A 15,865-nucleotide genomic window follows, 5' to 3' on the forward strand; every position below is an offset into this window, starting at 1 on the left:
CACCAATAGCATCTAGGTAAAATGTAATCTATGACTGATATAGTCATTTCTTTTTGGTTTTCTTTTTTAATGAAGTCTGGGGGAAAATAAAGTGAACAAAAATCATAATATTAATTATTCTTAATAATGCAGAGCATGGTGAGTATTTGCTAAGGTAAGGCTGGAATACTGTACTAATTCCAATGAGAATTATGAACTGTGCTTTTATTCCTATTAGCATAACTGACAACCTGCTTCCAACTGCTAGGCATCAAAGTGAACATATGCAACACCCAACTGCTGGGTTTAATGTTGAATGAATAAATGTTAGACCTTATCTATCATTTATTTGTCTCATGTGTACACCCATGTATATTACAGACATTTTTATTCAATTATTCAGGAATTGGCACATGAGTTGCATTATCTCATTCCTCTGGGTATCTTGCAGACAGAATAATGCAAAAGAACAGGAACTAATGTGTACAGTTAAGATTGTTCATGGGGAACCAAGGTGTCATTAAGCTGCTCATATCATGTGAGAAAAAACTATATTTAAAATAAGCACTAGGTTTTAACACAGACTGTGGTTATGTTCGTACCAGTGAATTGTTTGACTCTTGTTGTAGAGTTTAGTCTTAATTTAATGTGCTTGCAAATTAAGACTAAACTCTACAACTCTTCAACAAGAGTCAGAAACAATTCACAGGTATGAACTGTGTCATTTTGATAGATACAGAGCCATGTACTGCTACAAAGCAAAAGTGTATGTATTTAGTTAGGAAAATATATGGCATGAGACAATTAATTGTAAGTGGCTTGGTGTGATCTAATGGCCTCATCCAGCTCCACTAACATTGATGGGAGTCTTTCCTTTGACTTCAATGGAACAGGAGCAGCACCCAAAATGAGGATTTTACCTGACCTTTTTATAAAATTGATACATTCCTCAAAATCTAAGTGACTGGCATGAACATGGAAACCATTACTAAAATGAAAACCATGACAAACCACTAACCCCTAAGCCATGTGACAACTTTAGAGGCAGAAGCAACACAGCTGTTTTTGAAGTTTGCATGAGAACCATGTGCTGTTAGGAAAATATGTTACTGTGGATGCATGTGTATGAGCATTTGTATTTAAAATAGAAGGAATACTAACAGTAGGCTTGGCAGGGAAAATGTATTTAAAAACAATAAAAAATATTTGTAGAGGAATCAAGTCATTTTAAATATTTGGATAAAAAGTTTTGATTTGGATTTATTTCTCCAATGCTTGTTGTACTTCACTTGTTTGGGATATTCCCTTTTTATTTATTTATTTTCTTTTTTAAAGGACAGTTAGAAGTTAGTAGCTATTTTTCTAGTGTTTTAGTGAGTGATCAGCACAGGCTTTGAACATTCATTTTTGGTGTCATTAATTTTATAAGAAGCTGTAAACATTTATTTTGGTTGCAATTAGTTTCATGCAGGTAATCCAATTACTGTGTTTTTTTAATGGCAACCTAAGAAGTGAATCAGCTATTTAGGGATAAATGGTAACATGCATTATAGAAGAAGTGTCTGTGCATGTGTGTGTTTGTGTTTGTAAGTATGTGTAATTTGGGGCTTACAATTTCATTTTACTTTGCAAATGCAAGTAAAATACAATGTGTAACCTAACACTTCAATCTTGGGAGGTCACATCCCTCAAGCACTAAAGATACTTACACCATACACATTGTCAAGAATCCCTTATGTGCCCCCCGCCCAGCCATCTGTCTTTCACCTCAACATTCAGCCCGAGATGTCTGGTCTTTTTTTTTTTTTTTTTTTTTACTCTGTTTGGGAAAGTTCTGTTTCCTGTGATCTCCCATGTCTCCATCTGTGTTAGCAGCAATCAGCAGAGCAGCTACTGATGATGATTATGCTTGACGCTTCAGAGGAAGAGAAGTTCTAGTGGAAAGGGAAAGGCCTCTATTTCAACCTTATTCTGAAGGGCACCTTGGGATAGGGTGACCAGACAGCAAGTGTGAAAAATTGGGACAGGGGGTAGGGGGTAATAGGAGCCTATATAAGAAAAAGACCCAAAAATCAGGACTGTCCCTATAAAATCAGAACATCTGGTCACCCTACCTCGGGATGGAAGATACAACGTGGAGTAATAAGCCACACAGGTTGCAACTTCGCAGCCTATCTGACTAATCTAGTTCACAGTCCTGGTTTGATTTCTACCTCTTGGACCTAAACAACAACAGCCATTTTTCTTCAAGGATGGGGCAGATTCAAGATATGTCTTGGATGCCCAAAAGCAAGCCAAAACATAACTGTAAACATTAACAACATTCACGGAACGTGTTCTGGGGCACAACAGCATTAGCCATCCCTTAGATTATACATGAAGGTAAAAATTAAAGTGGAATTTTCAAATCACCTGTTGGAATATTTATAGCCCTTTGCCAGCCACAAGACGACATTTCAAGTGAGGTGTAGTGCTAATGACAGACCAACTGACTGAACTTCTTTCTCCACAGAACTGGCATAACAAGTGCTAGCTTCCCCATGCTACCTAGACAATGTACTTCAGCCCTCATCTGCAGAGCAATTCAGTCTCCAGGCTCCTCAGCTCTCTGTCAAGATTATCAACAGAGTGCAAAGTAGTGCCAGTTGTGATAGTGGACAACTGCCAACTAGGAACCACAATGAGACACTACACCTATTTCACATAGGCCAGCAAGCAGCCAACAACCAGCAATAACTGCTGGATCTGGGCTGGCTTCTACCCAGCCACCCTAAAGTCACAAATCCACTGAAATTGATCCCCCTTTAAACTGGGATTTTATGTTTAACATCTATTTAGTTTTGGGGTTTTCTCATTCTGTTAGCCATGAGTTTATTTTGTCCCTTGCCTTCTGACTTCTCAACTAAACCCAGGAAGGCAGGAAATCAGTCTAAAACAGGCCCTTTGGGATTTCCTTCGGCTCGGTTTTACCTTGCTCTTTATTCTACAAGTGCTGACTTACAGAAATCAGATGAGAGAGATCAGCCTTGTTCACACTTGGATGAACTTCACTTGTCTGTTCCTCATTTTGAACTTGGAACTGCACAACAAAGAACCATCAGTCCCACTGGTCTTTTGCACAAAGAGATGTCTGCAGGCAAACCAAATCTTTCTGAACTTTAACAGTCAGAGGTTTTCAAATTTGATAAGATTTATTGTAAACTAATGTAATATGGAGCATTTATTTAACCATATGGTATAATCAAGAACCTGAGAACTAGAAGATAACATAAGTAATCAGATCAGGTTGCAAGTGCTGTGTGAGGCCTATTTCTTTTCCATTCTTGCCCAACGGCCCCTCCCCTCAGAGAAGGCAGGAGGTAAGAATCAATCGGGCAAAACGGAGTAGAATGGGAGCTTGTGATGCAACCCTATGATTGGGACAACGTGAAACCCAGCCCCTTCCCCCCCAAAACATCATTGCATTGGTTTAGTTTTGCCCGATAGCCTCTCTCTCTTCGGTACTGTGCTTATGTCTTTTCAAACGTTTATTCGAATTACTGTGCGGATTCTGGAGTAAGCCAGTCCCCTTTGGGAAAACAAAGTAGGGATCCAGTAAATGCTACAGCCCTCGACTACAGACCGGCATTCATTCTTGAAATGGACCTGCGAGGAACAGATAAGGTGCTAAGGGCACCTTTTTTTTTTTAAACCGGGGAGCTTTTAGAAATATTGGCATTTTTTGGTGGTGGCAACAAAAATCTTGCAAAGGATAAAGTATTTTCTACTCTTCCTTGTCTGTCTCTTCTCTGCCTGAACTCTCTCTGACCCTGCTCTCCTCGAAGGTCTGTTGGGTGGGATAGAAACAGTCCACGCCCCCTTTTAAAGTTCAGTTAAAAATGGAATTGGGGAACCAAGACTTGCTGCATTCCCGCTGACTGCCAGTTCGGCCCGTGATGATTTTGTGTGATCAACGCGAGCAGACTCTGGTTTTGAACGAGCCGGACCGCGAGGCAAGACAACATAACTTGAAGGAGATCAGATTTACTCCTCCCTCCAGGTGTAAATGTGAAGCCACCGTGTGTTTTCATATGTGTGTTTGAATGAGCAGGCGAGAGACTTTCAAGTAGTTCCCTTTGGAAAAGGAAATATGTATCAGGGAATCCGTGAAGTTGTTTCGCTTTGCATATGTGTAGATTTCAGTGTTTTTCAAGGCAGGATGCATTGCCATATCAAAGACTTCTGGAGGAGAGACCGGAGGTCACTGAAAATGCGTCCATCCCGGAGACCCTTTGAAATACCGATACATCACTGTGGGTCCTCTGTTGTTTTAACCAAGAGCTAATTAGCATTACGCGGTTGAAAGACAGATGGGCCCAATACATAAGAATAATATTGAAAACGTTACATTGAAAAGTGTGACGTAGTTTTCCAATCCGGTTTTTTTTTTTTATTTCTCCAGACTCTTAAAATCCGTGAGTTTTGGTTAAAAGGGATCGCCACAAAACTTATCTTGAATGTGCTAGGGTTCTGCTTTTATGCAAGTGATTGCTTTCGGGTGACTGACTTTTCAGTAGTCGTTTTTTATCAGGGGAGTATTATGCACTTATTTCCCGGCGGTTTAGGCTTTTTAAAATAGGATTGTGATGTCCTGGGTAATTAAACTATTTCATCCACGTGGATTGATACTGGGATGTTTTTCAAAGGTTTGTAGGTCAGTGATTTACTAGAGAAAACAAGTGGAGATTCCCTAGCGTGAGGAATCTCTCGGTTCCATTGGAGACTGAAGGTCATCCATTGAACTTCTGAAACAAGAACATGCACGTGTTCCTTTTTACTTCAACTCTCTTTTGTAATTCTTGACTTTACATGTGTGAATTCGCCCCCTTGCGCCCTTTTGATGTGTGGGTACCCTACTGCGAACCCTAAAAGTTTTTTTTAAAATTAAAATACCCTATTTGCAAACCACGCTTCTGTAGGCGTTTGCACTGTAAAGGTGGGAAAGAGGCAATATGTGCCTCTTGTTTTTGTAATCACATTGCGTCCGAATCTTTTTTTTTTTAAACCCCTGACATCGGAAGAGGGACAACAAGCATTGTATTTACTGTTATAATTTGTCAAACATACTGAAGCAAAGTCTGACCCTGGCAGAAGGCATAAAGACAAGACAGTAATGATGCTATTACCGTTCACCAAACCCTTCCCACATCCATTTCACTTGAATCCGTTCTGTAGCTATGTATTAATTTTGACTATTTTTCAGCTCCGAGTGATTTTGTATTTTATTTTTCAATAAAAACCAACAACCATGCTCTAGCACTTAATTAAATTCAGAATTATTCAAGACAAAGCCTGTTGTTCACAAAATATAAATACAATACAAATCCGGACACAGCGTTGATCATTCGGAGTTTTGACATTTAACAGGACAGTCAGTCCTTGATAGTATTGGATCTATATGAATGGTGATTGTTTCCCCCGCCCATTCAGGCACATTGAAAACTAGGAGCAATTTAAAACACCTTATAGTGCAAATTTTAAACTTCTCTGTCAGTGCAGAAACTCAACTGAACCAGCCAGTTTGCATTTTCTTTGGCTCTCTTACTAATAGCAATAATACTCTAACTTATTTTTGTTGCATATATATTACTAAGCTGGAGGACTCGGCGTGGTCTTGTTTGACCTTTAAAACTGATACAGTACAGGCACAGCGTGTGTCGGCTACTTTACCAAAAAATTCATAAGGCCAATGAGGAAATTAGCAGTGTTTCGACTGACAACTTTCCCTGATATACCCATAAATAAAATGTAAACAAGTTGCAATAACGAGCACTAATATGTAGCTGATTTTTTTTTAACAATATACAATTCCTTAGGTAGACACAGCCCAAATATTTCATTGGCAGTGATAGCCTTAGTGAAATGATTGTTTTTTTGGCTCGGGTTGTGCGAGATTAACACTGTTGCGATGCTTTATGCATTCCTTCAAGTGTCCGAAACTCGGCCTTCCTTTCCTCGCAGGTAGCTGTCACAACAGCTGGTACTGCAGCGATCAGCAGAAGTCTTTGGCAGGACAGGAGGGCACAGAATTCTTGCCTGGCTTGGCGGGGCTTTCCGCGGAGGGGGATCCGGCAGGTGAAGGGATCAGCAGCCCTTCTCTTTCCCGTTTCTTTTGTTTCATCCTTCTGTTTTGGAACCAGATTTTCACTTGAGTGTCATTAAGGCGGAGCGAGTGCGCGATCTCTACGCGGCGGGCCCGGGTGAGGTACTTATTGAAATGAAACTCCTTTTCAAGTTCTGTGATCTGCTTGGTGCTGAAATGGGTCCGCACGGTGCTGGGAGGGCTATGCACCCCATAGGCGGAGAGTTTGCCTGCAACACAAAACGTTTGTTCAGTAGCAGTGAGAGCTGGGCACAGCGCAAGGGAGCCGGTTCTCTGGGCATTAAGCCGGCTCCAAAGGCGAAGAAGTAACGCTTTGCATGAACATCTCACGCGGGCGCTCATCGCTCACGGGTATTTGAGGCGAGAGAAGGAAACAATAAGTGGCCCTGCGAGCGATCCCGTCCTCGTTTCGCTCTTAGCGCTTATGGAGGAGGAGAGCGGCGCGCCCTAAGCGCTAAGAGCGAGCTGTGCCCAGGAAGCCCCCTGGCCGAGGTTCACACTTACTTTTCTTGGGCGCATTTCTTTTCACTTTCATCCACTCGAAGGTGCCGAGCGCGCCCCCTGAGGCCGGAGAGGTGGGCTTGGGGTAGGTCCCCAGGGAGGGGGAGACGCTCTGGAAGCCCCCCGGCTGGACGCCAGGCGGTTCTTTGAGGCAGGGGTGGAAGTGGCTTTGCTCGGCCAAGGCGCTGTAACCCACCGGGAGCGGCGATCCGCTGCCGGAGAAGATGGAAGTTGCATAGCGCAGGTGGCCCCCGCCAGCATCCTCCACCTGGGCACTGGCTCCGTAGGGCAGGACGTAGCCTGAGCTCGGGGGCAGGACGTTGAAGTCAGCAGCAGCAGGTGGACCGGAGTCGTAAGCCCCTGCCAGAGCGCAGGCAGCAAAGCGAGAGGCCGCGGCTGGGCGCTGGGCCAGGCCGGGCGCAGTCCCTGCGCCTGGCACTATCCGGCTGCCCAGGTACGAGCTCTCCCCGCCCAGGGGGCACGAGGGCTGCAGGGCGACGGCGCTGGGGTCTGCAGGGCAGAAGCCAGGCGGGGCGCGCAGGGCATCGCCGCGAGACAGGTACTCCAGGTAGGAGTTCATGTCCTGGCGCGGCTCTGGGCCGGCGGCCGGGGGCGCGGGGCAGGAGCCCACTGCTGCCCGCGGATGCTGCCCGGGCCGCTCTCTGGACCTGCCCTCCTCCTCCCAGAGCCATCGCAGCGGCGGAGGTAAATATTGTCCTAATATAGAGCCAGAGGGCCGGCACGTGCCGCCCGGTGGCCAATCGTAGCCCTCCGTGGAGAGCCCACCTCAAGGATGCTGGGTGCTGCTAGCTGCCTGCTGCCCCGGCGCAAACTTTGCCAAGGAGGAAGCGGGCTGCGGCGCACAGGACCCGGGAACCTCGCAGCGCCGGTAGGGTCGAGGAGGCATCGCCTGGCATCGCCCTGCGCCGACCCGGGCTGCCCCTGCAGAGGTGCGGGGACAGGGGAGGGAGGCTCTGGCCACAGGGCTTGGCTCGGCTCGGCAGAATGGGGTAAAGGCGGCTGGTGCTGTGGGTGCAGAACACAGGCGGGCCTCTCCAGCGCGCCCCAGGGACGAGTCGCCTGTTTTCATGTGGTCTGAGTCTTACCCATTGCCTTGCACCACCGCTATAATCCTGATTGTGGTTATAGGACTCCAGGGAGCCCGGCTCGGTACCGTCTGCAGTTTTAGTTCGGGAGGCAAAGGGGGCTGGCAGTTCCCTAAACTGAAATCCCGGTCACTTTGAGTACTGCCGGGAGGCTTTCATGTGCAAAATAAATGCTCGAAAAGCCTTCTTCCCTACGTTAATGTACCTGGCCAAACCTAGGTCGACTGTTCCAACCGTTTAGGTGGGATAGAACAGTAATGTTTTGTGTATTTCACTGGAAGGCGGACGTTTCTTGTACGTTGTAATGTATTATGTATCTTAGAGGTGTTCCTAGGTTTCTCTTTGCAGTTTCATCTATCCTTACTTACAATAAATGGCGAAAACGGTCTTTTGCCAACTTTGTGGTAGCTCATCCTCAGCTATACCTGTGTTTCTTCTCCGCTTCATTTATGCGGATGAATTTTCTAAGAAATTCGAGGTTAAAATGCATCAAATTCAGTTCAAATCTGGGTGGGGTTCCATGTTACTGCACTTCACTGCAATTAATGGACCTGCTCCATCAGATAAGTGCTTTGTAGTCTCTTGAAAGTGAATCCGAGGGCTCACAATGTTAATGGGCTCTCATGTCCCCCAGGGTGATACAATAGTGTTTACTAAGTGTTTATGACTGGCACAGAAATAAATAAAAGGAAACAGGAAAGAGATTAGAGTAAATCTCACTGCTCTACCAAACTTTGTAAACTTCATTTCCCTTGGGCAGAAAGGAATTAATCTGGTGAAGGGAAAGATCAGACTTCACAAGGCAAGTGATCGTGTTTTCGTAGAGTGTTACAATGAAAGTACTTCAAAATTTGACTCATGAACTCTTGGGCTCTATTCCAATCCAAATCTACTAAACATGAAGTCACTACACGCTAAAAAGGCAAGTATTGAGTACTCCTTGGAGTTCAAGACGCATGACAGAAAAGGTGTTACCTGTCATGTAGCCCATGGGAGGAAAGGGAACGGAGCTACAGTTTAAAGTTTTGAAATATGCGTCCTTCTCTATAAGAGAAATCTACAAAGTTCAGAAGCAGACTCTTAAAAGAGAGGGGGAAAGAACATTCATAATTCAGCCCTACTCTCGCCCCAATACAATAATGCACTCCCCATCGGATACATATACCTCCCATAGAATACTCAGTTCTACCTAAGGTTCTGTCCTGTCTTCCGTTAAAAGGGTGCAGCTCCCGCTGAAGTCACATAATCGAGGCAGAATCAGGTCCTACCCCGGAGATTTTTCATGGGGCTTAGAGCTAAGGGGTCATGTCTAAAACTGCCCCCTTGCTTCTGATGACCTACTCCCCGAAGCAGCAGAGCACCTGCAACTCCCACAAAGCAAAGTTGCAAACTTCTATCCTAGTGCTCTTAGTGGAAGTTGCAGACACCCAGGCCCAATCCTGCATTCCATACCTCGATGATAGAAAAGACTGCATTAAAGAAGGCAGGTTGTGGGACATGGGCTTAAAGAAGGAAATTAGTAAGGCAGCACAAGTGAAGCATTTAATAATAAATAATAAATAAGTTGTTAAGGTTATGAACTTCTGTTAGACATTTTTGCCATTGCTTATATCCACTGAAATGTTTAGCCAACTTCAACCCTTCAAAATAAGGACTTTATGATGTTCTCTTGAACAACAAGGAAAATTCCTGTTATTTGCAGCAACCCAAAGAGTTTGTTTCCCTCCCTTTAAAGGTCCAGTATCCATTCTCCTAAATGGTGTGTTTGTTCAGTAGCTGGACATTCTAACAGTAGAACACTTAGGCCTCTGCCCCATTCTCTCTCACAAACCTTTGCTTTTAAGCTTTCAACTCAACCACAGTTGGGACTGAAGTTTATTTAGCATTAGTTCTGCCCCTTTTAATGCACAGATGGCAGAAAAACAGAAGTGTTTTGGATATTTTTCCTACCTCAACATTTTATAAAATAAAATATGGCAGGGTCACTGGACCACTATGTTGATCAATGCTTTTGTGGTGCAGTTAAATCAAGAGTTACTGAGGTTAGGGGGAAAAAAGTGTCTTCACAACTACATTAAAACCAACCAACCAAGTTTTTGATTACTGTGAACACAGATTCCTGGATTAGATTTTCCCTCTATACCCACTGACAGTCGTCTTTTAACAGTTACAAACTATGTTGTCAGTGATTCACCATAATGGGAGTCTCATTTCGGTTTGCAGCGGATCCAGCTATGAATTCGATCGTTATGATCCCAGAAAAAAATGTATTTAACCAACTGAGGCCGCCAGCTGATGTGTGGTCAGGAAATTTAGTTTTTGGCTTTGTGTCCATTTAAGTCCAGACTATGGTGATAATGAGGGTCACCACACCTGTCTGGTATAAACTTCTCAGGCGTAGTTCACTGAGATCAAAAGAGTTGGGGGGGGGCGCATTTTCATTGGAGTCTGAGGTGCTCAGCAGCTCCAAGCAAACAGGGGGTTTCCTGAAAGGGGGTTGTCTGGAAAAGAAACCTGGGAAGTTGAGGGTTGGAGAAGGGAATCTTACAGCTGGGGGAAAGGAAGTGTCAGCTCAGTAGGGAGTGCTAGGGCTGCTAAGAGCGTGGATTTGGAAAGCCACTGGGCACACAGTTTATGTCAGGCTTATTGACTAGCTCATAGATTCATAGAATTCAAGATCAGAAGGGACCATTATGATCATCTAGTCTGACCTCCTGCAAGATGCAGGCCACATAAGCCGATCCACCCACTCCTTAAGCAAGCGACCCCTGCCCCATGCTTCGGAGGAAGGCGAAAAACCTCCAGGGCCACTGCCAATCTACCCTGGAGGAAAATTCCTTCCCGACCCCAAATATGGCGGTCAGCTGAACCCCAAGCATGCGGGCAAGACTCTCCAGCCATACCCTCTGGAAAAAGGCTAACAATATCCTATCATTGACAGAGCCCAGTTTAAATCGCTTGGGTGAAATCCTGGCATTTGTCCAGAATAAGTGGAATCTGGCGGGCAAGTGCGCTGTTGCCCCACCAGCGCAGAGAACTAGCCTTAACCAAACTAGGTGCGAACAATGGCGTCCGTCCTCTTCGCAAACAAGTCACTTAAAAGAATTCACTCTAAAGCCAAGTTGGAGTCATGAATATTAACATAAAATAAGAAAGTCTGACAAATAGCTGGAGTGAAGGCACTTTTTAAAAAGGTATTGGCACTGCTCAAGCACACCTCCACTAAAGTCAAAGGTAGCTTTCCCAAGTAGAGGCAGAGTACTTCAGAATTTGACCCATTTGTCCTTTTGTTCATTCTCCTTCGTTTTCTTCCTTCCCCCCGCCCCATAACTGTTTCAATCCTTTTCTCCAGAGGAAAGTTTACGTCTTCCAGGTACCAGCTGAAAGAGAAGTGTTTTCCTTGCACTGTCATCCTTGATGGTTCTAATATCGTAGCTTATATTGACACTATGGTTATTTAAATGTGACCTAGAAAAGCGCTGAGGAAATTTCACTCCACACTAGCGTAGATACAATAGACTCTCCATACAACTTAGGAAGTGAAAGCCCTAGTCCAGATATGCACTTAGATTTCCCGCCTTACTGTCTGATATTTTATTTTTACAGAGAAGTTGTTTATTAGAGACAGTTACTGGTGGATCTAGATCTATACTGTGTCATACACATTCTCGTTTGAAATTACTCTGGGGAATATTTTTTCAAGTGGCTCTCCAGGAAAATTGACCATGTACATTTCACGAGGGTAGATATGAAAAGCTAATGATAAACATTTCAGCAACAGTTGCCGATACTCTGAATTGTTGTGACCCCACTGTACAAGCAAATTATAGCTGCCCGGATGTGAAGGTTAATAGTGGTAGTTGGAGAAAGAAATTGAAATGCAGTAGAGGAGGTAGATTATTTCGGAAAGTTTTGGATAAAGCAAGGACTACATTTGGATAATTAGCATTAGCAAAAAGTGAAGTCATCCTAGTGTAATCCAAACTCAGCTCCTGGAAAAACATGGACACACTGAAGGCAGCTCACTTCTTCAGATTGAGGAAGGTGCATCAGTCTCCCTCGGCTGACCTTTGGGGCAGTTTTGATAGGCGTTGGAGAGGATTCTGCCCCCCCCTCCCCGAATCTGATAGTTGAAGGTGAAATGGGGAGACTAACGGAGAACCTCCCACCCATAGACGGAAAAATTGTCTTCAGAAACTAGCCTGTTATGCATAACTAGGGAAAGTCCCTGTAATTCTCATCAGTGTCACTGAAATAAGACCTAGGCTGGTGACATGGAGTCTTTGCTTTCCTGTATCCTGCTACGTGGACTCTATAAACATCTGGAGAAAAGATTAAGTGGTGTAAGTCCAATAACTTTAACAACATGGGAACGTCTTGTTAGGGGAGTGCAGAGAGGCGCCCCTACCGGCCAAGCATGACTCTGCAGCACTCTACTTCGGTTTACTCTTTCCAGGACTCCTTAAATAACTCCACTACTCCATAGGCCTTAAGACACTCTCCTGCTGAATCGGTTTATATTACTATTCACACCAACACTCAATTCTGGGGCTTCTCCCCTTCACCCACACGGCAATCCTCCATTCTCTAGCCTTCCCACCCAGCCTCTTTTTCCCCTGGTGTCTCAACACAGACTTGAGCTTCTCCTCTTTCCCCTAGAGAGGGATTCAAACCTTCCAGCTACACCCACGTTCTTCCCTGCTTTGGGGAAGCCACTCCCAGCCTACCTGGTTGGTATATTTCGGTCCCTGAAAGGCCAGACTCTCCTAGCGCCTTCTATTCGCTGTAGCCCTAGAGAAGAGGTCCAACGCTCTACAACTTCACCGAACTACGCCGGTCTCCTTTCCTGTTTCCTTCCTGCTCTCTTAATCTTCTCCCCCACCTCCCTCTCCCCTTTATAAGGCCCAGGTGCTTTCCCGTAAGCCCAGCTGGACAGCAGGTAACCAGTCACAGGTGCACTCAAATCCACCCCCTCTTAAAGGCACAGGTCACCCTGTGACAGGGAGACAATGCAAAATCTCACTTTACAATTGTCAGTTAACACATACACGCCAATTTGCTGGATTGGTCCTACATTGACAAATTCCTTTATTTTATGTTATGTTAAAGAAACGCCACAAAGTACTTTAGGCTGATCAGAGCGAAATGGATTTAGATTCGTGGGACTCACCGCAATACCTCCGGGCCTGTACCTCTGCGGAAGGTGTTTTTGTTTGTTTGTTTGTTTTTTAATTACTATAACAGCTACGTTTATTTTCAAGTCCAGTTACAATTTTTCCACCAGGGAGCTTGCTAGGCAAAAATAGAATTAAATAATTGACTAATTAATTGACTAATTACGCGTTTTAACTTCGTTTACATGAATGTGAGCCCCTTAATTAAGTAGCCAAAAGTTTTGGGGCTTTATTAAGGGAAACGTTTTAGTTAAATCGTTTGTGCTAAATCCTTCTGGCTTAATTCCAGATTTGTTTTTATAGGTAAGATGGGAGGCAGGAAAATATGAGCCAATGAAGATGTCCTCAGAGCTATCACTTAGAGCAGTGGCTCTCAACCTTTCCAGCCTACTGTACCCCCAAGTTTCACCTCATTTAAAAACTACTTGCTTATAAAATCAGACATAAAATACAGACGTGTCACAGCACACTATTACTGAAAATGGCTTACTTTTGCATCTTTACCTTATTATTATAAAATACATCAGTTGGGATATAAATATTGTACTTACATTTCAGTGTATGTAGAGCAGTATAAACAAGTCGTTGTCTGCATTAAATTTTAATTTGTACTGACTTAGCTAGTGGTTTTCATGTGGCCTGTTGTAAAACTAGGCAAATATCTAGATGACTGGATGTGCCCCCTGGAAGACCTCTGTGTACCCCCAGGGGTAGGCCTACCCTGCTTGAGAACAATTGACTTCATAGAAATGACTGGAAATAAGGAAGACAAAGCCCACCTTGCTTATCCTGGGCATACTTGTGTATTGCCTTCAGGGGCAAAATTGCCGGGTGGGGACGGGAGAGGCACAAAGTCTGAGGACGCTGTTACCCCGACCAGAGGGTCACTTTTTTAATTTCGTTTTTTGTGACTAAAGGATTCAGTTGCATCCTCCCTGCTGGAAACTGAATGCTGAGCGTCAGCCCGTGAATATTAGATTGCGGTGTTCTGAGCTTCGGTTTCTGTCTCCTCCGGCTGCGGTTTCTGGTCGAATCCCAGCTGGCCCAGACTCGAGCTGAAGTAGGAGGAACCGCTGTCGAGTGAAGAGTGCACATTGTGTGATTGATGAACTCCCCCTCCTCCCCCGCCAGCCCCGCTCCTAGCAAGGACCGCAGCCTTCCCACTGCAACTGCTCACTTGGTAATGCAGAGTGGTTGCCTGTTCAGTGATTAACTTGATATCTAGTCTCCAGAAGTGTCATGGGGCAATGTAACTCTGCGCTAGCCGATCTCACGACTTTTAAAAATATAGGTTGTGGGTTCATAAATATATAATAGCACGTGGTCCTAGAGCCAACCAACACGGACCACTAATTGCACACGTAGAAGAAACGGGCTTTTTGTGCCGCCTGTCAGCCACAGAGCTATTGTTCCTGGCGAGGGATTTCAAACGTTCCCTTGGATAGACCCAGCGTCACTGCAGATAACAAACACGGTGAATAGTGAAAGCTGTGCAGATCAGTTCTTCTGAGACTATAGAGTATCTGCAGTGGCTTTCATTGTGTCTTATTATTGGCAGTCTTTGGAAATATAAAGAGACAGGAACTAAAATTGAGTGTCGTTGTCTCTTTTCTTCTTCTTCCAGCTTTTATTTAACTGCTCAGACATCTTTCTTTAACAGCAACAGATCCAAGTTAGGCTGTTGCAGAATTTGAACCATAAGGCAGAATTTCAACAATTTGCATATTGCAGAATGTGGATCAGCCAGGGCAAAATCATGCTTGAGTTCAGCGGATTCAGTGGAACTGTTTTGAGTCCGGAGAGCAAGACTGGGCCCTCCCAGGGACCCTTTTTGCTCTATATTCCTGTGTTCGTGTTTAATTCTCGCTGAATTAAACTTTTGCTCGTGAATCTACCTTCCAATCAGTGTCAGATGGTTTCCTTGGTTTTCCACCGGGCTGGCTGAGTGCGAGGAAGTCTGCTTTGTGAGCTGGTTTATTACTTACAAACAATTCACTACCGGGGTTTTAAAATTAGCCGCCTCTCTTTAGCCACTTCTACATCAATAACTTTTGCAGGGTTTTACAGAGATTTACATGCCAGCTCTGCAACCCTGACCTTATTGGCACACTCTTAATAGATGGATTTTTAAGACTGTTTGTTTGGCAGGGTTGTCTCCCTCCAGCTTCCTCTTTATGTTGCTGCTGTGCAAATGATTTGATATTTATTTTACCCTGATCCCTCCCGCTATTTTAACTCCATTCGCCAAAACTTGCCATGTCCATCCCTTAGACCTGAGCCCGTGCCAAATCTGCTGCAGCCTTTTCAGAGGGTTGCGAGGTCTGTCCCAGCATCAGAGATGCCAGTTCCAGCATTCCACGGGGCCTTCGCATTGAAAAGGCACGGCAGCTTGCAAGCCAGACAGTGCACACACGTAATGCGGGGGTGGCAGGATGGCTTTGAAAAGCCAGGGCTTTCAAAGCTGGAGAGCTCCTGCCAGTTTTAGGGTGAGGCTATTACTGATGCGTTCTTCTAAGGAGCACGCTAGGGAGCTAATCATAAATACACCGGAAGGAGACTCAAAGTATGATGAACCCTGCAACTGTAGACATTTTAGTTATATTTCTAAAACAGATACAAGCCTCAGACACCGGTTATAAAATCATCCAGGGGGGGAATGAAGTTCCCCGCGTCACCCATATGAGAGAACTGTTTCGTGCATTATTTCTTTTTCTATGGGCTTGCATTTTATTTTCCTATTGACCATTGTAAGATGCACCACCAAATACAATCAGAAATAAAGGTTTTCCAGAAGAAGAGGACCACGTGACAAACAGGATATACAGAATACCACTTCCACATTTATTTCCAAACAACAATTTACAGGAATTGTGCCTATAAAATATTAAAGTAAATTATGTAGAGCTATTAGCACAAAGATTATGACAAAGTCCCCAGCCAAAAGGCTGGATATACATATGGGT

General features: G+C 44.4%; 1 protein-coding gene across 3 annotated transcripts; it reads right to left on the reverse strand.

Annotated features, from left to right (window-relative positions):
* Positions 1–5,213: 5,213 nt before the first annotated feature.
* Positions 5,214–12,597, reverse strand: HOXD1 (homeobox D1). Of its 3 annotated transcripts, none has more exons than XM_039495468.1 (2): positions 6,626–7,296; positions 5,214–6,330 (listed from the first exon to the last, which is right to left on the reverse strand). In XM_039495468.1, the coding sequence occupies exons 1-2, from the start codon at positions 7,200–7,202 to the stop codon at positions 6,011–6,013; spliced, it is 897 nt and encodes a 298-aa protein (XP_039351402.1). In that variant the 5' UTR covers positions 7,203–7,296; the 3' UTR covers positions 5,214–6,010. The 3 variants fall into 3 exon arrangements, 1 of the variants encoding a protein (XP_039351402.1); XR_005586375.1 differs by lacking the exon at positions 6,626–7,296 and adding an exon at positions 12,456–12,597 and having other exon boundaries at positions 6,195–6,330; XR_005586376.1 differs by lacking the exons at positions 5,214–6,330; positions 6,626–7,296 and adding exons at positions 10,678–11,108; positions 12,456–12,597.
* Positions 12,598–15,865: the final 3,268 nt, after the last annotated feature.

The sequence above is a fragment of the Mauremys reevesii genome, linkage group 11 (assembly GCF_016161935.1).
Source record: "Mauremys reevesii isolate NIE-2019 linkage group 11, ASM1616193v1, whole genome shotgun sequence".
NCBI lineage: Eukaryota > Metazoa > Chordata > Testudines > Geoemydidae > Mauremys > Mauremys reevesii.

Bases quoted from the DNA above. Each gene is read 5' to 3' on its own strand.
- HOXD1 (XM_039495468.1), bottom strand. From the start codon at position 7,202: ATGAACTCCTACCTGGAGTACCTGTCTCGCGGCGATGCCCTGCGCGCC. The intron at 6,331-6,625 runs GTAAGTGTGAAC...TTTGTGTTGCAG, and splicing joins AAGAAATGCGCCCAAGAAAA to GCAAACTCTCCGCCTATGGG.